At 59.8% G+C, this 21,039-nt stretch overlaps 3 protein-coding genes across 8 annotated transcripts in view; all 3 read right to left on the bottom strand.

Annotated features, from left to right (window-relative positions):
• Positions 1–335: 335 nt before the first annotated feature.
• LRRC24 (leucine rich repeat containing 24) lies at positions 336–5,378 on the bottom strand. 2 transcript variants are annotated; one of them, XM_047724189.1, is made up of 6 exons: positions 5,066–5,378; positions 3,697–3,836; positions 2,760–3,095; positions 2,337–2,615; positions 2,030–2,198; positions 336–1,367 (listed from the first exon to the last, which is right to left on the bottom strand). In XM_047724189.1, the coding sequence occupies exons 1-6, from the start codon at positions 5,376–5,378 to the stop codon at positions 439–441; spliced, it is 2,166 nt and encodes a 721-aa protein (XP_047580145.1). In that variant the 3' UTR covers positions 336–438. The 2 variants fall into 2 exon arrangements, with proteins under 2 accessions (XP_047580145.1, XP_047580146.1); XM_047724190.1 differs by lacking the exon at positions 3,697–3,836 and having other exon boundaries at positions 2,760–3,010.
• C4H8orf82 (chromosome 4 C8orf82 homolog) lies at positions 5,350–7,067 on the bottom strand. Its single transcript, XM_047724198.1, has 3 exons — positions 6,862–7,067; positions 6,232–6,280; positions 5,350–5,959 (listed from the first exon to the last, which is right to left on the bottom strand). Exons 1-3 carry the CDS (start codon positions 7,021–7,023, stop codon positions 5,514–5,516), a joined length of 657 nt encoding a protein of 218 aa, XP_047580154.1. The 5' UTR covers positions 7,024–7,067; the 3' UTR covers positions 5,350–5,513.
• Positions 7,068–7,946: 879 nt separating this feature from the next.
• ARHGAP39 (Rho GTPase activating protein 39) overlaps positions 7,947–21,039 on the bottom strand; it is a 95,628-nt gene continuing 82,535 nt past the window's right edge. For 4 of the 5 annotated variants that reach the window (XM_047724167.1, XM_047724166.1, XM_047724168.1 and 1 more), the window contains 6 exons: positions 15,304–15,396; positions 12,121–12,194; positions 10,720–10,919; positions 10,028–10,119; positions 9,459–9,628; positions 7,947–9,349 (listed from right to left, as the gene is read on the bottom strand). In XM_047724167.1, the coding sequence (XP_047580123.1) occupies positions 9,155–9,349; positions 9,459–9,628; positions 10,028–10,119; positions 10,720–10,919; positions 12,121–12,194; positions 15,304–15,396 (824 nt within the window). In that variant the 3' untranslated portion in view covers positions 7,947–9,154. The remainder of the gene's footprint in view (positions 9,350–9,458; positions 9,629–10,027; positions 10,120–10,719; positions 10,920–12,120; positions 12,195–15,303; positions 15,397–21,039) is intronic. The other variant, XM_047724165.1, reaches the window with a different exon arrangement.

The following is a 21,039-nucleotide window of genomic DNA, read 5'->3' as shown; positions in this document are numbered from 1 at the left end:
GCTGTCTTCCGGTCCGCTGCCCGCGCCTCCCCTTCCCTGGGCACCCCACTCGCCTCACAGCCGGCCCGGGCCTCTCCGCAGCCCGTCGCCCCCCCACCTAGGGGAGACCCCAGTTCCCCCCGCGGGCTGGCTGGCACCCCGCGGAGCTAGAGGGGAGGGCGGTTCTGGGAGGGGTCTTTGCTGGAGCGCCTCGGTATGGGTGCGGGGACCCCCTCTGGCTGCCGTCCGTCCGCACCTTAGGCCTCCCGTGTGCAGAGCTGGGATCGGCAGGTGTCCGCGCCCTCCGGTCCCCCACCCCCCGCCTCGTCCCCACACACAGCGCGCCGCACACTGCGCAGCTTCCAGCCTTTACTGACTGCGCCTGCGCGCGGCGAGCCCGGGAGCCGGCCAACCCGCGCGGCCCACGTCATCAGCTCGCGCCCGCCCCCTCGGCCCGGCTCAGCAGTGAATCTCGTAGGCGGCGGGCGGCTGCAGCGGCAAGCCTGGCCCCGGCCCAGTGGCCGCGCCGTCCGCCGCCTCCGTCGGGCCCTCGGCGAAAAGCGGCTTGGAGCGGTCGATGACGAACATCTCGTGGCCTCGCTCGCCGCGGAGCTCCTCGAGCTGCGCGAAGCTGCAGGGCCCGTCCGAGTAGTCGTTGACGAACAGCGCGCCCTCGCCCGGCGGCCCCGGCGCCTTTTTCCGCTTGCGCCGCCGGCGGCAGATCATGGCGGCCAGCAGCAGCGCCGTGAGCGCCAGCAGCGCGATGGCCGCGGCGACGGCCGTCTGCGTGGCCAGGCCCAGCGCGCGGAAGGCCATGCTGCCCGCCTCCTGCAGGAGCTCGTGGCCGGCGGGGCCGGCGGGCGGGGGCGGCGGGGGCGCGCGCGGCAGCGGCTGCTGCTGCGACAGGTTGACCAGCAGCCGGAAGGGCACGCGGGCGGCGCCGCCAGCGTTGGAGGCCTCGCACTCGTACTTGCCGGCGTGCGCCAGGGTGATGTTGCTGAGGAAGAGCATGCCGCTGCCCGTGTCGGGGGCGCCGGGCCCGCCTAGGCGCGGCGCCCCGCCTTCCGGCCGCACCTGAGCCCGCGGCTGCCCTTCACGGGGTTGGGCCACCTTCCTCCAGGTCACCAGGGGCTGCGGGTAGCCGAAAGCCTGGCAGGCCACGCGCAGGTCCTCCCCCAGGCTGGCCGTCACCTCCAGCGGCTCCACGTGGACGGAGGGCGGGATGCAGATGAGGCTGCTGCCGGATATGTCCAGGAGACTCTGAAGGGCCAGGCGCGGGGGCTCCGCGCACATGATCTTCTTGTCCCTGGAGCTGAGCAGCCGCTGGCCCCCCTCCTTGATCCAGGCTCCCAGCCAGTGCAGGGCACAGTCGCAGCGCCATGGGTTCTCTGTGGGCAGAGCAAGGGTGGGCAGGTAGCTCACGGGTGGTTGGCCAGGACAGGAGCCCCTGTCACGCCTCCCACAGGGGGCCCCTCCCCCCTCTTCTCGGACCCCAAGCTCCTTGGCCTGTGGGCAAGCTCTTCCCTTCCCTTTCCTCAGTTCTGTGATGCAGGTTCCGGTTCTCTAGTCTCTAAGAAAGCCTCTACTTCTCTGAAGTCTCTCCTTGCATCAAGTCCCGTCATTTTGGGCGAACCCTGGTGTCCACGTAGACATCCCACAGCACTAAAACCTCGCAGGTCCTGTCAGCCTTGTCTTCAGGTACTGTGTCTGGAAACGGCAGCCCTACTTTCGTCCTTCCAGTTCCTGCCTGGCTGCCCTGATAGCCCGAGTGTGCACGTGCGAGCTCCTCAGCTCCGTCCACGAACTTCTACTTTAACTGTCTTCCGGATGGAAGTTCCCAGAGCTGTGCCCCTTCCGGCACCCGCGTTCCCATCAGCCTCCTACCACAGGTGCAGGCTGTGTTGTGGCCCTCCAGAGTGCTCCTGGACAGGCTGCAATTCAGAGCCACCGAAGCCAAAGCCTGCTCCACACCTGGCCCGTTTGTTTCTTCCTGCTACCACTGTGACCAGGAATAAACCTTCCCGTGAGGCCCCTTCCCCCCAGGAGGTACCTGTGAGGCGAAGGACTTGCAGGCTGGCCAGGGGCTGTAGGGCCTCGCGGCTGATGGTGCCCAGTTGATTCCTGCTGAGGTCCAGCAGTGCCAGTGAGGAGAGCCCGGCCAGGGCCTGGTCCTCCAGCAGCTCAATGCTGTTTTCCTGCAGGTGCAGCTCCTGCAGTCGCTGAAGGAAGGACACGGATCATCAGGGAAAGGGGCCCCTGGGAGCCAGGTTCTCCTCTGGGCAGGCTAGACTGGGTTGACTTTTCTCCCTCTCACTACTTATGGGAGGACCCTTGCCCTTGCCCACCTAACTCCTCACCGGGAGATGCAGGAAGGTGAAATCCAGCAGCTGCACCAACTGGTTACCAGCCAGGTAGAGCGCGCGCAGCTGGCCCAGGCCGGCGAAAGCGCCGACTTGCAGGCCGCGCAGCCGGTTGCCGGTGAGCGCGAGCTCGAGCAGGCGTGGCTGCGCGCGGAAGGCGCCGGGCTCCAGGGCGCGCAGGCTGTTATTGTGCAGGTAGAGTCGGCGCAGGGCTGCGAGAGGTGCCAGTACGCCGGGTTCCAGGCTCGCGATGCTGTTGTCCTGCAGGAACAGCGTCTGCGGGCCGGAGGGAGGGAGGAAGGAGGAGTCTTTACCCCGCGGAGGGAGTCTCCCTCTTCCCTTGAGCGCTCCAGTACCCTCGGGTACGCTCACACACCCTCCCTTCGTGTCGCGGGCACCTCTACCCCGCGCGGTGCCCACCTGCGTCCCTGGTGGAATTCCGGGCGGGACGACGCGCAGCCGCAGGGCGCCGCACTCCACCGTGGCGCTGTAGCAGCGGCAGGCGGCCGGGCAGCCGGCAGCGCCGGGCGGGAGGTCAGGGAACCACAGCAGCCATAGCAGCAGCAGTGTGGGCGCCGCTGGGGCCATCTCCCGCGGGACCGGCTGCGGGCCACGAAGCTGCAGCCTCCTGAAGGGCTTCCTTATAGTCCACCCTGGATGTGATGGGCCTCCTGAAACACAGGTCGGCAGGCCTGCCCCTAACACTTGAGAGCCAGAGAAGGACATGGATGAAGGCCCACACCCTGTGTGTAGTTTCTGAAAAGTTATAAATGAATTCAAGCAATTGGTTAAAAAAAGAAAATGTTGATTTCTTTCCTTTACAAAAACAGTCATGAAGATCTGGCTTCAATTTGGAATTTCAGGTTTCGATTTGGAATTTCCACTGTTCCTGGTCTTACTACACAGGCCATGTGGGGAGAGTCAACCCTGCCTCACTCCCTTGTCTTTCCATCTATCTCCATCCGGCTCTGTAAGGGGCTTCCTGCTCATGCGTGTGCACATCTGGATCGGGCTTCCCTCTTCATTCTAGCAACCGGCCACTCCTGGAATCCAAGGTGCAAGAGGCCGGTGCAAGGTGTGAGCTTGGGAACATGTAGGTGGTGAAGACCGTTGCCCAAGCACAGGCTAAAAGGGCAAGAATGGGCTCTGGGAAGGCCTCCTTCCCCTCGTCCACATGGACTCCTCTTTATGACACCTCCAAAAGCAGAGTCCATAACAAGTGCGCCCCATAAAAGGCCCGAGGCCACACCCTGCCAGTGTCCTTGTCTTCACCTGACCCTGACCCAGCCATTAAGTCTAGTCCTTTTATCCCTAGAACTCATGCTGTGTTACCTGACCCTGGGAGCCCCTGACATACCTTGACTGGTAACATGGGCAGAACTGATCCTGGAAGCCACCAGCCGTAGGAAAATGGAGGCACAGCTGCCCCTTCCCTCCTGGGGGTGATGGTGGGTGGAAGAGCTTGCAGAGAATTAGGGGTATTTCTCAGGGGACTTGCTAGAGAATTGGGGGATGTGGCACACAATAGGAAAGTCAGTTTAGAAGCAATAGCCTATGTTCTCCCTGCTGGCTTCCAGCAAGGTGCTTCTGCGTTGGGCTCTGGAGCAGCTGGGTGGTAAAAGAGGGCCCTTGGGCCACCAACTGGGTTTCTAGGGTAGTTCCCCCAGTCCCCAGTGGGCTGTGGGAGCAGTGACCTGAACTGTGAAGGGACATAGTATGTTGGGCTTTATGCTCGTGCACCTGTGATCCTACAAGATGGGAAGGCCTGGGTCCAGTTCTGGGCACAGGAAGTTGGGTTTTAAAGGTGGGGACTGGGGCTAAGAAGCCAGCTAGTCTGGGCCAGGGATGGCAACCCTGATGGGGTTCTGTCATCCAGCCTCCAGCCCTTTCCTCCAGTGTCCCACTCTGAACCCCTGCCTGTTTACCAGGTCTCCCTGCTAGCAAGAGGGAGTCATGTAGAAAGGCACAAAGTGGCCTTGGTGTCTGTCCAAATCTTGCTCTAAATTGTAACACACATGATTATTTAAAGTCACTAGAAATGAGGTAGGCACAGCAAAAGTTTTAATGGAATATAGCTTTGGCCCAGGCAGAGGCAGTTCCCAGGTGTCTCGGGATGTGTGTGAACCCCAAGGACCTGAAAGCATACTTTGGGCTCCCGGGAGCCGTTTCCCTGAGCCAAAGGGCTGGCCAAGGCTTGCCCACCCAGCCTCCCCCGCAAGTCCTCTCAAGTGGAGGAGCTTCTTGGCTTCCTCCTTAGGATTCAAGGCACTGCGGTTCACAGGGACACCCCCTAGACGCTGACTGGAATAAAAGGGCCGGCGTGAGCAGGGATGAGGGCCCAGGCGGGAAGGGCAGAGAAGGCCAGCCCAGAAATCCTTCTCCCCGGCGGACAGCCCTCTAATCCGGTTGGGCAGGGGGCGGGGCGTCACACACAGGATTCTGCGTTGGCTGTCACCGTCTCCAGGGCGCCGTCCGTGCGGGGACTGGAGGGGCGAGGAATCCCTGCGACCCCCTCGGGACCAGCGCGAAGCGCGAGCCGCGTGCCTCGATTCCCCCACGGTGTCACCTGCACCCCCTCCAGCGTGCGTCTGTCCTGGGCCGGTTCAGGGCAGGGCGTGGCTCCCCGCCAGGTCTCCTCCCCTTCTGGGTGCGCGCGGGGCACAGAGCCGGGACGGCCCCCGATCCCGCCCCCATGCCCGCTGACCTCGGGTCGGGCGCCCCCTCACCTGACGCTCCTGTGGCGCGGCTCCCCCGCCGAGCCCGCGGCGCCCCGGCCCACAGAGCAGCGCCGGGCGGGGGAGGGGGCGGGCGCCGCTCGCGCACGCGCACTGGAGCCCCCGCGCCTCCGGCCCGGCTTCCCCCCCGCGCGAGCGAGGGCCAAACCAAATGAAAGGACGCCCCGGGCCCGAGGTGTGGGGAGGGAGCAGAAGGGCCCGCGACCCCGCCCTTCCTCGCGGTCGAGGCTCCGGAAGCCGCAACAGCACCTCGGACAGCGCCGAGCGGACGGGGCCGCGGTGCGCCTCTGCCGCGCACGCGCATTCGGCCGGCGCGCTCTTCGGGTGCGCGTGCGCAGCGATGCGCGGCCGGGACCCTCGAGGAGGGGGGCGGGGCCGCGGGTGGGGGCGGGGGCGGGGTCTCGGGGCACCTGCGGCCGCCCGCGGTCCAGCAGGAGGCTCAGGGCGGCGGGGTGGCGAGCAGCAGCGGGGCCAGGTCCATGGTGAGGGCGAGGCGGCGGCCTTGCCAGCGCACGTGTGAGGGCAGCGCGGACGCGCCGGGCGGATACTCGAAGCAGGCGCTAAGCTCGAAGGCCAGGGCTGAGCGCACCAGGCCCACGCCGCCCGCACGCTCCGGCGCCGGGTGGTAGAGGCGCCCATTGGCGGCCAGGGGCAGCAGACGCGCCGGCTCGAAGGGCACGGTCAGGGCCTCCCCGCCGCCGCAGTAGGAGAGACGCGGGGGCCCGGGGCTGGAGCCCAGCAGGTGCGTGAAGACCACGGGCCGGTCTTCGCAGCGCAGGAAATTGCGCTCCCTGCCGCAGGGCGAGAGGAAGGGGAAGGAGGCCTCGTAGCGACCGCTGCGGTTGGGTCTCAGGCGGGAGAAGAAGGTGACCAGGAACTGTGGGTCTGGAGGTGAAGGGGCACGGCTGCTTACCATGCCACTCTACACGGGGCTCTGCTTCCCCCAGGCAAGCGGCTCGCCCTGGGCAACGCCAACGGCTGGCACCGGTTGTCTGTACGCCACCTTGGCCTCGGTCTAGACAGCAGGGCTCTTGGGCGCGGGATGCCCAGGCCTCTGCTTCGGGCGGGCCAGTGGGCCAGTGGGGAGACCAGGGAGCAGAGCGCACCACGGCCTTGCCAAAGGGACACGGAAGGTAGGGAAGAGGGTGCAGCAGTACCTTTGAAGCAGGTGATGAAGTTCTTCATTTTGGAGTCATCCAGGAAAAGCTGCGGACAGAGGGGCAGGCCATGGCCCATGAGTCCCCGCCGGGAGCCAGCCGGAGCCGTCCCCGGGCGGGGAGGCCTTGGGCAGGCCCGAGCCGGGGCCAGGGTCCTCCTCCCTTGCTCGTTTGCACACCGTGTGCAGAGAGGCGAGTGGAAGGTAAACCGCGGGCCCCCAGCAACATTCCCGCGTCTACCCCGCACGCCAGGCCGTGCGGGTGCCTGAGCTGCCGTGCTTTGCCCGCGCCTCTCCCTTCCTCAAGTTTCTAATCAGGTGTGCCACCTCCTCCGCGGAGGCTCCCCGACTTGCTTCCTCCCGACACGGTGGATGTCCCAGCCAGGGCTTGCAAGTCAGGCGGGGCGGCCCCGGGGCAGGGGGCAGGACCCGGGGGTGCGGCGCGCGCGAGACGCAGCTGCAGCTCCGCGTGGCAGGCTGGCGGCAGCGGAGGCCGGGCGCCCCAATCTCCGGCTCGCCGACCCGGCGGGCAGTCCCGTTTACTAACCTCGGGGACCCCGCCCCTCGCAGGCCCGCCCTCCGCCCCACCTCTCCGACAGGTGCGCCCCCGCAGGCCCCGCTCCTGGCCCACCTGGCCCTGATGATCCACGTAATAAAAATACTCCCGCGTCCGGGGCTCCGGGGCCTGGCCCTGCGTGTAGGAGATGTCCCCGCCCCCACCGCAGGCCCGGGTCCCCGGGGAGCGCGCCAAGGCCCGGGCGCCGCCCCGGAGCGCCCCGCATGCCCACCACATCTTCCTCCCGCGCCGGAAGCGGCAGGCCGGTCACGCGGGGCTGGCGCTGCGAGAACACGCATCCCCCCGGCGACTGCGGCCTCACACTTCGGGTTCCGGAGAACGTGGGGCTCGCTTTTCGGGCGCGGCGGACTCCCGCACGGCGGGGGCGCCCGCCCTGCAGTCCCGCCGGGCAAGGGTCACCGGACGGGACGGCCAGGCAGCGGGGCGCTGGCGAGAACTCAGGCTCCGTCCCTCCGCCGTCGGAGGCTGGCGGCCGGCACGGGGACGAGGTGGCCCTCGGAAGTCCAGCTCGGCTGCCCGGCGACTGCGCGTTCGCTCTGCCTGGAACCAGGGCATGTTGGGGGCAGGACGCGGCACAGCCCACTCTCCGCGCAAACGGGCAGGGACTTAAGGGTCGACACATAGCCCAGGCGGCCGCAGACGGCGCAGGGGGACCTGACACCCAGCTGGTGCCTCCTCTCTGGCTCAGCCCCTCTCCCCCATTCCCAGGAAACAGCCTTGCTCCTGGCTCACACCCCTACGGCACCCTCTCCGTTCCCCCAACTTCCCCTGGCCTGTCCACGTAGGTGACCATACAAGCAACAGACTGGCTGCTGGAATGGGCTGCCCAGCCCCCAGCCCAGCCCCTGCAGAGACTGGAAGAGCACGAGGCGACAGGCAGTGACCATGGCTCGCAAGTGTCCATATGTATTTTATTCACACAAAGTGTCGTCTCCTCTCGAGTCCGTGCGTCAGAGCTAGAGTCTGTGCCAGGGCCGTCCACCCCAGGCCCGGAGACCACCCGACTGAGGACACTACCTCAGGGGACACCCGGGCAGCAGCAGGGCTGGGCTTTTTTGTTTTTAATAATAAATAAAAACTCAACTCTAAAAAAAAATTATATATATATATATATATATATATATATATATATATATATATATATATATATATATATATATAAAACAAACTGGGGAGAAATTAAGTTTTACAATTGGAACTCAAAATTCCAAAATGGAAAATGTACAAACTGAGAGTCTAGGTACTTCCTACCCCCAGCTCTGGCTTTGAGGAAGGGCAATCCTGGGGGCTCCCAGTTTCCCCAGCTTGGGGCTCCTTCCCTTTGTTCCACTGCAGGTCCCAGAGGGGTATGGGGCAGGGCTTGGTTTTTGGTCGAAGCCAAGAAAGTGGCGAAGAAAATGAAGGAGTGATACCAACTTGCTCTGCACAGAGGACAGGCTATGACGGCTCAGAGATAAATAGCATTTGGGTTAAAACTATGTCATTAGCAAATTTAGTTCTATCTTTTCCTCTATATCTTTATACACAGGCGGACTGGTGTGCCGGATAGAATCTGAATTTATAGTTACACGAAGAAAAAATACTCTTGGCCCTCCCCCACCCTGCCCCAAGAATGCCTGCCCAACAACCCTGCCCCCCACCCCAGGGGACTTTGGTTTGGGGGCCCCTCCCCATCCAGAGAGAGCCTGCAGGGCCCTGCTCCGGTGGACAGTCCAGTGCCCTGGGACCCCCAATTCCTGTGCAATCTCGACGATGGAGGCCACAGGTGCCAGGGTGCGGGGTGCGGGGGGGGGGGGTCGGAGGCTACGGGCCAGGAAGGAGACCGAGGGGAAGTGCCGGGCAGAGGATAGACGGGCAGCCAGGCAGGGGCCAGGCCAGGACTAGGCCTAGCGCAGGAGCCCCCGCCTCCTGCGAGGCAGCTCACGGGGCGGGGTGTGTGTGGGGGTGTGTGGGGGGTGAGGGCGGGGGAGGGGGCGTGTGCTCTCAGACCGGCCGGGAGGGGCAGTGTCGCTTGGCTCCAGGAAACAGAAGGCACTTTCTGGGGGCTGACCGGCCGGCGGTGGGCGGGGCGGTGCCCAAGGAACTGGCCACTAGGCAGGGGCGGGAGGGGGCCCAGAGGCGCCCCTCCCACGGGCCCTCTGGCCAGGCCGCGTCCACAGGCCCAGAGCCTGGGGTGGGGGGAGAGGGTGGTGGGGGGGTTCCAGGGCTGGGGCGGGCATGGGCGGAGCCTGGCATGCTGCCTCCGCGGCTAGGGCGTTCCCTCCCCCCTCCCCGCGTGCTCCTCTGCCCGGGCGCCCCCGAGCGTCGGCTCTGTCCCCACCCTCGGTCCTTGGGCCCCCTCCCCGCGCTATAGCACGCCCTCCATGAAGCTGGTGTCCAGGTGCTGGATGAGCACGCGGAGGAACGACATCTCCTTGCGCGTGTTCTCGAAGATGACGCGCGGGTCGTCGGATCGGCAGCGCAGGCAGTTGGGCGCCATCACCATGGCCAGGTTGCTGACGTCCATCTTGGTGACGGCCACGTTGGCGGGCTGCACGAACACCTGCGCGGAGAGGGCAGGAGGGTGGGTCGGGCCGCTGCGCGAGGCGCGCCCCGGGCGGGTGTGTGCGCGTGCCCGTGCGCGCCCCGGGGTGTGTGTGCCCAGCCCGTACCTGAAGGAAGCGGATGAGGTAGCACAGCACCAGGCGGTTGATGCGCGGCAGCGCGTGCACCACGGCCACGGCGGCCTCGGGGTTCTCGTAGTGCGCGATGCACTGCTCGTAGAACTCGTGCGGGATCAGGGGCTCCTCCAGCTCCCGATACCACAGCTTCAGGAGCGAAGCTGCAGACACAGCGGCGGCGGAAGGGGGCGCGCTCAGCACAAACTGCTGGGTGGGCTCCCCTGGGCTGCTCGGGAGCCAGGGAGTGGCCGGAGGGTTAGGGCGACACAGGGCGGGGGCAGCGCGTGGCGCGAGCAGTGGTGGTGTTGGGCCAGACTGGAAAGGCCCAGACCCTGGCGTGCTGGTGCTCCTGAGGACCTGGATGGACCCGAGGCGCTGGGGGTGATGCAGGGAGTAAGGGAGAGGCAGGCAAGGCCCCAAGGACACTGTAGGATGGGCAGGGGTTGTCTGTGCTGGAAACAGACTGGGAACCATGGCATCACTGGGGGAACAAGGGGGAGCCCAAGTGCTCCAGCTGCCTGCACCGGCCTGCTCCTGCTCCCAGGGGAATGGGGGCTCACCAGGGACGTGGGGGTCCTCCAGGCCGGTGGGCACCTTCCACTGGTCAACCTGCAGCTTCAGGGCATTCACCTCATCAATGTCCCCAGGGACTCTGTGGAGCAGGGGGGGGGTCTCACTGGAGAGAACTCTCTGCACCCTGACGGTTGTCCCTCTTCTCTCTGCTGTCCCCCCCCACCCCCCGGCAGATGCCTTCATCAGCAGGTCATCTAAGGCCCAAGCCCACAGGCCTCAGCTTCCCCAGCTCTCCCCTTGGGGCCTGGGTCGGTGAGTCCCAGCAGCAGGTTGCAGTGCTCCTCCCCACGGGGCAGGGACTGTTGACCCTGCCCACAGGTGAGCACCATCTCCTGGCTGCTGGGTGTCTTTCCAGGCTCACAGCTCAGGCCCTGCCTATGGCTGATGTCCAAGTGCCCCCTGGGACCCTGGTGGCCATTTTTACAGAGGCGCAGTCCCCAACCGACCCTCCTAAGTTCAGGCATACTGCCATTCAGGGGGTATGATTCTCTGACTTGCCTCCATCATGTGCCCTCCCCGTCCATATGATGGCCTCTTGGGGGGCGTGGTGCTCTCTGGCTATTCCCAGGCAGAGGCAAGGCTGGGGCATGGAAGTTGGCCCAATGGTCCCAGTGCCTGCCAGAGACACATGGTGGAGATGCCCAAGGCCCCCACCCCCAGGGCCCAGGACGCAGGGCACCTGAAGATGCCTTCTGTCTGGTCGCCGTTGAGTGCCAGCACCTCCTCAGACAGACGTGTCTGTACCCAAGGCAGCTGCCGCTCCGGGTACCGCTCCTTCTGCATGCTCATGACCTCCTGCAGGGCGCTGCCAAACATGGACGGGCTGAACACAGCGTTCTTGGCATGCCTGATTTCCTCCACGTTGGGCTTCTTCAGCCCCTGCAAAGACAGCCCAGATCTGTGTCCTGGTGTGGTCCTGCTGCCCTGCTTCCAGCCTTCCCTCCCCCACCCCTTGTCCTCTCACCCCTGCTAACTCCAGGCGCCTGCCTAGTCAGAGCTGGAGGCACCCCCAACCCCCTAGTCCCCAAATCACTGGGGGGGGGCACCTTGCTGGGCCACCAACAGTGTTCTAACTCGTCAGGTGGCCCCACTGGCCGCCCAGGAAGAAGGTGAGAGTGACTCCTGGAGAAGTGCGCGGGGCCACAGAGGGGCCAAGCTGGCTGATCTGGACCATGTGAGACCTCCGGGGGTGGAAGTGAGGGGGAGAAGCCTGAATGGGGGACATGCAGCTCCCAGTGACAGGGTTAGTGGATTAGGAAGAGGAGAGGGGGAGCCAGGCTCTGGGACAGTGGGGGAAAATTCCAGGAAAAGAGGGCCCCAGGGGCTTCTTAGGTATGGGTGGTGGGCTGAAGTGGCAGGGTGGGGGGGACAGAGAGGAAGATGGCCAAGAGCCACACACCCCAAGACCAGGGAACAAGGTCCAGCCATCTGGTGTGACCGGCATGTTCTCCAGAGGGGCTGCGGGAGGGATGTGACTGTCAAGCTCTGGCGGACACTGAGAAGGCCCAGGGGCAGAATGGGTGTCCCAGAGGACCACCTGACCGTCTGGCCCACCCTGGCTGCCAGCGTGGGAGGAGCCCTGTGATGGGTCTGGGCTCCTGGCCAGGAGGGTGGGTCAGGATGAGTGAAGGGGGCCATGCTGGTCTTCTGAGGCTGCCCTGCAGTCCCAGGCTTGGCCATCCCTGGGCCCAGGGGCCGTCGGCCAGGGGGAGGGTCCCCGCTGGCAAGAGTCGTCTCTTGGCCTACTCACGGGCTGTGACCCTCCGTCACCCCTCACTGAAGCAGCCTGACAGTGGCAGGCCTGTCGCCCTCACTTAGGCGGCCACACGTCCCTTGTCTGTACTGGCTCCTGAACGGGGGTGCAGCCCCCAGCCTCCCCTGGCTGCCTGCCTCGGTGGGCTCTCTGGAGCACCTTCTGAACCATGAGCCGTCCCCTCCCCTCCCCCAGCCAGCCGGGCTCGAGGGCAGGGCATTCCCCAGGCTGTGAGGGCTGCCTGTCGAGGTCTCCCTCTGGACCCATCTAGGTGTCAGCAGCACAGCCTGCCCAGCCCCACCCGGCCATCCTGGGGGAAGCTCGTACCTTCTTGGCCCCAGTCAGGGCTGCCTTCTGTAGCTTGTGGTAACAGTACTTGGCGTAGGTGCTTATCGCCACCCCTGGAAGAGAACGGGTGCTGGTTGGCTGGTGTGTGAGACGCAGGGGCCTAGAGAAGCGGCAGCCGGAGAGGTGAGGACAGGAGGCTCCAGCAAGAGCCCTGAGGCCAGCCTGGCCCACTCCTGCCTATCACCTCCCTGGGGACAGTGGGTGCTCATGTTCCTGGGCTAAGTCCTTCAGAGCAGAAACCCCCATGGACAGGCAAGGGGCACTTCCCTCACCTCAAGGAGCCAGGCTTGGGAAGGAACTCCCCTGCTGACCTGCCCGCGCTTCCCCACCACCAGGAAGGGCAGGCCACGGGCCCCGGGGCCTCCAAAACCCCTGCTCCCCGGGCAGGCTAGCCCTGGGGAGTCCCTAAGAGGAGTAATTTCCACAGGCAACAGGCATAGAGGTGCCCAGTGCCCTCGGCCTGGTGCTGGGGAGCAGGCCTTAGCCTGCAGAGCCCCGTCCCTCCCAGCTGAGAGCTGCCTGGGCAGCGGTGGGGAAAGGGAGGCCAAGGGGATGGGTGGCATGTGGGAGGGGGTGGCCGCGTCCTGAGGCTGGGGCTCTCTGGGAGGCCCACAACACAGGAAGACACCTTTGGGTTCTGCCCAAGGACTGAAGGCGACAGGGAGAGGACTGGGCTCCTTTCTCAAGGGAGGGAGCTTTCCTAAAACTCAGTCCCTGGCAGAAGTTCTGGCTGGTGGTCATGGGGGAACGGCCAGGGTGGCATTCTGAGGGCAAGGACCCCAGGGACCCTGGCTGGGAGGTTCTCCAGATACAGAAATGAGGGGAAGGAGAAGCCAAAGGGGGGTGAGGGGAGAGGAGGAGCAGCTCCCACACGGGGTGGGTCTAACATGTGTGGCATCGTTCCTGGCCCAGGCGAGGGGAAGGAGGGGAGGAGGAGCAGCTGAGAGACCAAGGACGCACACAGGCGGAGCCTGAGGCACCACAGCCCCACAGAGACAAAAAGGCTGGAATGAGTGCCCCCAGGCTCAGAACCGGCTCTCCGGAGGGCTCTGCCCCCATGGGGCCCACCTGCCTTAGGGCCTCCAGCCAGAGGGAGGCCAAGTCTCTGCACTCAAGTCCCAAATCAAAACGCCCCCTGGTTCTTTTACAGGAAGCACCTTCTTGTGGACGGCTGAGCATGTGGAGGTGCTTGGACCCCAGTGGGAAAAACATACCATGGCTCAGCCCCTCAGTCTTTTCATTTTGGATGATCACAGAGCAGTGTTGTTAATAATCGTGGCGAGGAGATTCTTTTTTTTTACAGTAACCCAAGTGAAAACCGACACTGCCCGTTCTCCCTGGAGACTCTGCTTCAGGTCCCGGAGGAGCCGCAGACCCCAGCAACGAGTCCAAGCGACAGCCTCTGCTGGGCCAGCGCAGGGCGTGGGCCCGGGACCAGTTTGCCCCAGGCTGACCTGGCCATCCTTGACAGGCTCCCGGGGACCTGGAAGGCAAAGGGGGCCGTGGGCTGCCCGCTGGCCGCGAGGAGTCAGCCGCAGACTGGGGCTGTGCCTACCGGTCCCTCGGGCGGGTGAGACCTGCTCTGACCCCCCATCTGACTGGGATCCGAAGATCCTGGGGCTGCGGCCTCTCGGATGGCGAACCTGGTCACGAGGCAGCCTCCTGGGGCCCAAGCTTGCTCCCCTGTAGGATGGGGACAGGGAAGACACGGAGGTCCTTGTGAAGGGCTGATCTTGGAGTTGGCGCACGGCTCAGCAGATGGTAGCTGCTGGTACTGGCTTTTGTGGGTGGACCAGGACTGAGTCTGCGTGTGTCCCGAGTCCCAGGAGCTCCCCTGTGCCCTATCCTGCGGTGGGTGTAGCTTCCTGGGCCTGACTGTGGGATGTCTGCTGAGGGCCTGGGAAGATGTGCAGTGCCTAAGGCCAGCCCAGTGACACCCCCGCAATGGTGCGGGGTGCTCCACGTCAGGACCACTAGCCTGTCCAGGCCTGTCCAGGGCAAACCCATACCCAGTCTTCTAGGTGGGGAGTCAGTAGGCAGCACTCCCAGCTGTACTGCTGTGCCTGGGGCCTTAGTGCCCCTGAGCCCTGCCCAGCTTTAACCCTGAAAAGGTGGTGAGTGTGGCCACAACCTGCTGGTGCTCCAGGACATGGCTGGGTCCAGGACACAGCGGGGTCCTAGGGATTCTAGCTCCCTCCTCACTCCCCAGCACTATCTAGGGCCACAGTGTCCTGCTCGGCCCCAGGCCAGGCCCACCTCCCTGCTGCAACCCACCTCCTGGACAGGCTCCAGCCGGAGTTCAGAGCCTCTTTCACTCCTGCTCTAGATGGGTGTGGCCTGAGGGCAGCTGGGGATCCTGGACTCCAGCTGCCCCCTCTTGCCGAGGGCAGTGGCCAGTCAGACAGCTTCCCCGGAGAAAGGGGTGTCAGGGCTGAGTGGTATTAGAGGATGAAAAGTAGGGCACGTTTGGAGAGTGAGGTGTGTACAAGGCTGGGGGAAGCGCCAGTGGTGGCACTGGGGCTGGTCTCAGAGCCCCAGTGCCAGGAGGGGAAGTGGACATGGCAGCGGTGAGATCACCAGCTCCCGCAGCAGGGAGGGCACGGTCCTGTGTTAACAGGGCTTCCCTGGAGCTTGGACGGCGGTGGGATGGTGGTGTGGGTCTTTTTTTGGGGGGGCTGTGTGTGGATCTTGAGCCAGGGCCCAGGGGAAGGGTGCAGCTGGTGGGGGAAGTTGGGAGATCTCTGGGCTCCCACCAAGGAAGCAATGCCAGACTCTACGCCCCACCCCAGGGCGGCCTGGGCTGGAGGTCAGGGCAGGAAGGCCCTAGGGCACTTCTCCGCACGCGCTCAGCTAGGGTGCTCCCAGTAGGCCTTGCCCAGTTTGTCCTCACGCCCTTCCCCGCAGAGAGCCCAGGGTGCAAGCCGGAGACTGTCCTGAGCACCACAGAGCAAAGAGGCACAGGGCAGGTGTGGCCTGCCACGGAAGCCCCTTTGGTGACCTGGGCACCCGGCTGGCACAGAAGCCCACGAGCCTGATGGTTAGTGCCACCCACCAACACCCCTTCCAGCCCAGAAGCAGTTAGAGAAAGGAGGCCAGGCGGCCGAGGCTGGAGAGCAGAGCTGTGCAGACACAGCGCACAGGGGCTCTGGGGAGAGGCCCTACCATCCGGTTCCTCAACATAAGGCTTGGGTTTCTTTCTCAACTTGGACTTCTTCTTAGTGTTCCTTTCCAGGAGCGCTTTCATATGCCGCGTCACTGGGGAGCAAACAGAGCCATGAGGACCACAGAACACAACGCCAGGAGTGCACGCCCACGCGGGTCCCGATGTGGCTGGCAAGGAGGCCCTTGGGCCTGCAGGGGGCTGACCCCAGTGGGCTGGGCAGGTATCACACCCCTGCTGGGTTCCTCCAAGCGAAGCAGGGCTGTGGCCAACACCCAGCTGGTGCTGAGGAGGATGCAGCCCAGGAATGCTGTGCTGTGTGTACCCGTACGGACGTGCGGCTGTGCACAGGGGCGGGTCTGGACCACGGGGCTGGGGAAGTCCTGGGGCCCTTCTGAGCACTGCCAACCAGAAAGCTGGCTCCCCTCAGACAGGAGGTGGGCAGGACGATGCAGGGAAGGGTAAGAGGGAGGAGACGCTTCTGATCCGTGGGCAGGCTGGGTCCTGGGCGGTGCTGGAGGAGGTGCTGGGTGATACAGCAGGCATCTCGGGCCCACGTGGGGCGACCTCCCACTCTGCACAAAGAAACTCAGCACTGCTGACAGGCAGCCCTGTGTCCCCTGTCCATCCTGTGCTCTCTGGAAGTCAGCCCACGCTAAGGCTGGGAGTTACGCTCTACTCTGATTGGGCCGTCTAGAGAAATCGGCTGTTACTCTTCTACACGGGAACCGCTGTCTCATCTATCGGATCATTTACTCTTATCTGCACGGACTTGTGGATGTATCATTTTACAGTGTGGGTTATGATCCATACAACTTCGTTTTTTGCTCAAATGGCTCCAGGTTTGGCCACCGGGAACCCGTTCAGTTGGCTCCTGTGTCCTGTGACACTCTGCTGTCCCCCCAGCCCTATACCCAGCTGTTTCTCCAAGGAGCCCTGGTTCCTTGAATGGAAAAGGAATCAAGACCTGGGGGTGAGGTGTGCTCACCGTTACTGGGGCGCTGACAGAGCTGGGACAGGTGCACCCGTGTCCTACGTGGACACACGTCCCCCAGACAGCACACCAACACCCCCAACTCTGACATGCCCCCACAGGACACTCCAGCCTCCTCTTCCTGCTTGTCTGACGGCTGCGTCTCTTCCTTCTCTTTACAGCAGGAAACTTTGTTCAAGTCCGACGGACCAATGATTCCCTTGTAGACAGTGCTTGTCTACAGGCATTGTCACACATGGAAACCTCGCCTAATTCAAGTAAAAACTTCTTTGTTTTGTTCTGGTTTTATAATTCTAAGTTTTATATAGTTTTATACAGTTTTTGCACTGGATACAGTGCATACACTGTGCAAAGCATGGCTAGAAGCTCATCTTTTCTCTGCATCTGGAACGTCAGCTGTCCCAGCACCACTTGAAGAAGGCACCGTCCTTTCTTCACTGAAGTGCCTTCGCATCTCCGTGTAAAGCTAACAGACTGTGTATGTCTGGGTCTCGTTCTGGCCTCTGTCCTGTCCCATGGAGCTACTGTCTACCTTTAGCCAACACTCACCCTCCTGCTACTGCAGCCTTATGACAAGCCTTGAGGTAGAGCAGGGTCAGTCCGCCAACTTCGCTCTTGCTATTCAAGCGGTATTTTATCTATTCTAGATCCTCTGCATTTTCTACGGATTTTAGAATCCACCTAATTTCTAAATTAAAAAAAAAACTATTAAGATTTTGGTTAGCATTCCGTCTACACATCAGTTTGGAAGGAAGTAAGAGCTTAACACTAATGAGTCTTCTGATTCATGAACGTGGTATTTCTCTCCATTAACTTAGGCCTTCCTGACTTTCAGTAATGTTTGGGAGTTTTTAGTGTAGAAGCCTTAGACATCTTTTGTCTGATTTATCTCTAAGTATCATATTTTTAAATGCTACTTCGGATTTTTTTAAACATTTTATTTCAAAATAATCTCACACTGAACGTTGGCCTCGAACCCACAACCCCGATACCAGAGTCTCATGCTCCACTGTCCAGCTAGGCACTCCCAGATGGCATTTTAAAATGTTCCATTTGTGTGTTGCTATTGCATGGAAACGCGCTGAGCTTTTCCATATTGGTCTTGCGTCCTGCAAACCTGCTCAGCTCACACGGTATTTTTACGCATCTCACAGAAGACCGTGTTGTCTGTGAATAAAGACAATCGCACACTTCCTTTTCCAGTCTGGATGCCCTTTATTTCTCCTCCGTGACTCTGACCTGGCTGGCCCTGCAGCAGGACTCTGAGTTGGTGCGGTACAGCTGGAGGGCCTTGCCTTGTTCTTGAACTTGGGGGAAAGCACTGTGTCTTTCCCCATTACGCACAATGCTGGCTAGAGGTGTTCTTCGTTTTAATTGTGGTAGAATAAAAACATAAAGATGTAGCCATTTACCCATTTTTCAGTGTACAACTCAGCGGCATCCAGTACATTCACAATGTCATGCAGCCTCCACCACATTTATTTCCAAACTTTGTACCTCACCACAAACGGAAACCCTGTCCCCACCAAACCAAAACTCCTCATTCCCCCTCCTCCAGCTCCTGGTAACCTCTAATCTACTTTCTGTCCTATGAATTTCCTTATTTTAGATTTTTCATATAAGTTGTACAGTATCTGTCCTTTTGTATCTGGTAAGAGTAACTTTTCAATGTTCTCCCACTTTTTAACATGTATCAGAACTTTACTCCTCTTTATGGTTGCAAAACCTCCCCCTGCACGGACAGACCACATTTTGCTTATTCAGGTACCTGCTGGACAACTGGGCCGGGCTGTGCAAGTATCTGTCGGAGGGCTCGCTTTCCATTCTTTTGGGGACTGTAGGGTTTTAAGAAAAAATATTTGCCTTTTGTCAGGGTGAAGAGGTTCCCTTCTGTTCCTAGTTTGTTTAGAATTTTTATCAGGCATAGAAATGTTGATTTTTGCCAAATGCTTTTTCTATGCTTACTGGAATGATCACATGGTCTTTCCCTTTTACTCTCCCGCTATGGCAAATTACAGTGATTGATTTTTTAATGTTAAACCAACCTTTCCTTCTTCAGATAAACTTCACTTATTCAAGATACATTATCTTTTTGATATATTGTTGGACTCAATTTGCTAAAATACTTTAAAAATTTCTGCTCTCTCAGGGTGCCTGGGTGGCTCAGTGGGTTAAAGCCTCTGCCTTCAGCGTGGGTCATGATCCCAGGGTCCTGGGATTGAGCCCCGCATCGGGCTCTCTGCTCAGCGGGGAGCCTGCTTCCTCCCTCTCTGCCTGCTTCTGCCTCCTTGTGATCTCTATCAAATAAATAAATAAATGAAAAATCTTTAAAAAAAAATTTCTGCTCTATGTTCAGAAGGGATACTGTCTGCACTTTTCTTTTTTTTGTAATGTCCTTTTATAATTTTGGTATGGAATGAATGGGGAGATATTCCTTCCACTTCAATTTTCTCAATGAGTTTGTAAAGAATGGCCAAACAATGAACTTTTGGTAAAATTTACCAGTGAAGCCATATGGCCCTTTACTTTTCTTTGCAGGAAGGTTTTAAGTATCAATTCAATTCCCTTAATAATTATACGTTTTTTTGGTTGTCTATTTCTTACTGGGTCATCTTCGGTAGTTGGTGTCCTTCAAGGAATCTGTTTTCCTCTAAACTGTTCAATTTATGGGCGTCAAGTTGTTCATCTGATCACTCTTTGACGCGCTGAGTCTGTTGTGACGTCATCTCTCATTCTTTACATAGGTAATTTATGTTCTCTCTTTGTCCTCATCAGTCCAGCTAGAGATTTATCGATTTTATCAATCTTCTCAAAGAATTAGTGTTTTGTTTCATTGATTCTCTGAAGTATTTGTTTTCATTTTCACTGATTTTTACTCTGATGTTTAGTATTTTCTTTCTTCTGCTTGGTTTTAGTAGAAATTATTTTTTGAGTTTCTTAGACACTGAAGCACTGATCTGAGGTCTTATTTTAGAGTACAGATATTCAGGGGCGCCTGGGGGGCTCAGTGGGTTAAGCCACTGCCTTCGGCTCAGGTCATGATCCCAGGGTCCTGGGATCGAGCCCCGCATCGGGCTCTCTGCTCAGCGGGGAGCCTGCTTCCTCCTCTCTCTCTGCCTGCCTCTCTGCCTGCTTGTGATCTCTGTCAAATAAATAAAACCTTTAAAAAAAAAGAATATAGATATTAAGATACTATGACTCTCCAAGAACTGCCGTGACTGCATCCCACAATTGATACATTTTGTTTTCATTTTCTTTCAGTTCAAAATACTTCCTAATTTCCCTATAGGTTCCCCTTGCCAACAGGTTTTTATTTGACCCATGGGCTCTACAGTATACGCTTTTTAGTTTCCAGGTATGTGGGGATTTTCCAGATATCTCAGTGTTACTGATTATTAATTCAATTCTGTTGTGACTAGAAAACATACTTTCTATGATTTACCTTCTTTAGCATTTACTAAGATTTGTTTTCCTGCCTATCTTGAAAATGTGGCTGGGATCTGAGTCCAAATGCTCTGGGTGTGGAATCTATGCCTTTACCTACTCTATGGTAGCTGCTTTGTTTTTTAAGCAAGACTCACTAGTCCTTCTGTTTTCAGCTTCCAGATCACACACTTCCCAAACCACTGCTGGAAGCGGGCTCCACCCACGATGAAGCTACCTGCTTCCGCTGCTTTGCCAGTGTCTGCTCGGGATCCACCTTTCTTGGTCTGCCCAGCCAGCTCCTGCCACTTGTTCATGCACTTTTCCGCTTCCAAAACATAGTGTTCATTCTCTTTGTCCTTGTGGGTGTTCTTATTTTTATTGTGGTAAAATAAACACAAGATAAAATTTACACTATAACCACTTATCCTTGTAGAGTCAAAGGCATTAAGTGCAATCACTGTGGTGTGACCAGCAGCGCCCTCCAACTCCAGAACTTCCCATCAGGCCAAGTGCAAACACCTGTCCCTCCCCTCGCCCCTGGCACCCACCTTTCTTTCTGCTTCCATGAACAAGGATATCCGAGGCCCTCTTAAGAGTGGACTCATAACAACACCTTTTTCTGAACTGGCTTATTTCACTGACCATAATGTCCTCCAGTTTCATCCATGTTGTACATGTGTCAGAATTCCCTGCATTTTTTTAGGTTGAACAATACTGCCTTGTAGGGACGGAGCACCTTCCGTTTATCTGCTCATCTACTGATGAACACTTGAGCCATGTCCCCACCCCCTTGGCTGTTGTGAATCTGAGTGTACAAATATCTATCTGTTCAAGTCTCTGCTTTCAATTCTTTTAGGTAAATACACAGAAGTGGAGTTGATGGGTCCTACGGTAATTCTGTGTTTCATTTTTGAGGAGCTGCCAAACTGTTTTCCACAGTGGCTGCACCACGGTACATTCTCTTGTTGTTGTTTTTCCCTCTCTCCTTTTAAAAAAAAAATTCCTTCCCTGTTCATTTAGCAGGACTTCAGAGTAGAGTCCGAGTAAATGTATGTGTTCCATCTGACACCTTTCCGTGGAAACCCTGAGTCTTACTGAACACATGGACGGCGAAGGACCCTTCTTAGGGTCTGTGCCCCTCCACAGTGCTGCTGCGTGGGGCACACGTTCTGCGATGTCTGCTGACAGCCTGCAAAGTTGGGAAAGGACCCCACTGGCTGCTGGCACAAAGGTGTGGCCACGTATGAGGCAAGGCTGAGCCAGGGGTCCACAGACATGGGACCTGGGGCTCACTGCACTGGTGCCTTGGTCCCTTGCA

Source organism: Lutra lutra, chromosome 4, assembly GCF_902655055.1.
Source record: "Lutra lutra chromosome 4, mLutLut1.2, whole genome shotgun sequence".
Classification (NCBI taxonomy): Eukaryota; Metazoa; Chordata; class Mammalia; order Carnivora; family Mustelidae; genus Lutra; species Lutra lutra.
This window is presented reverse-complemented; position numbering and strand designations above follow the sequence as displayed.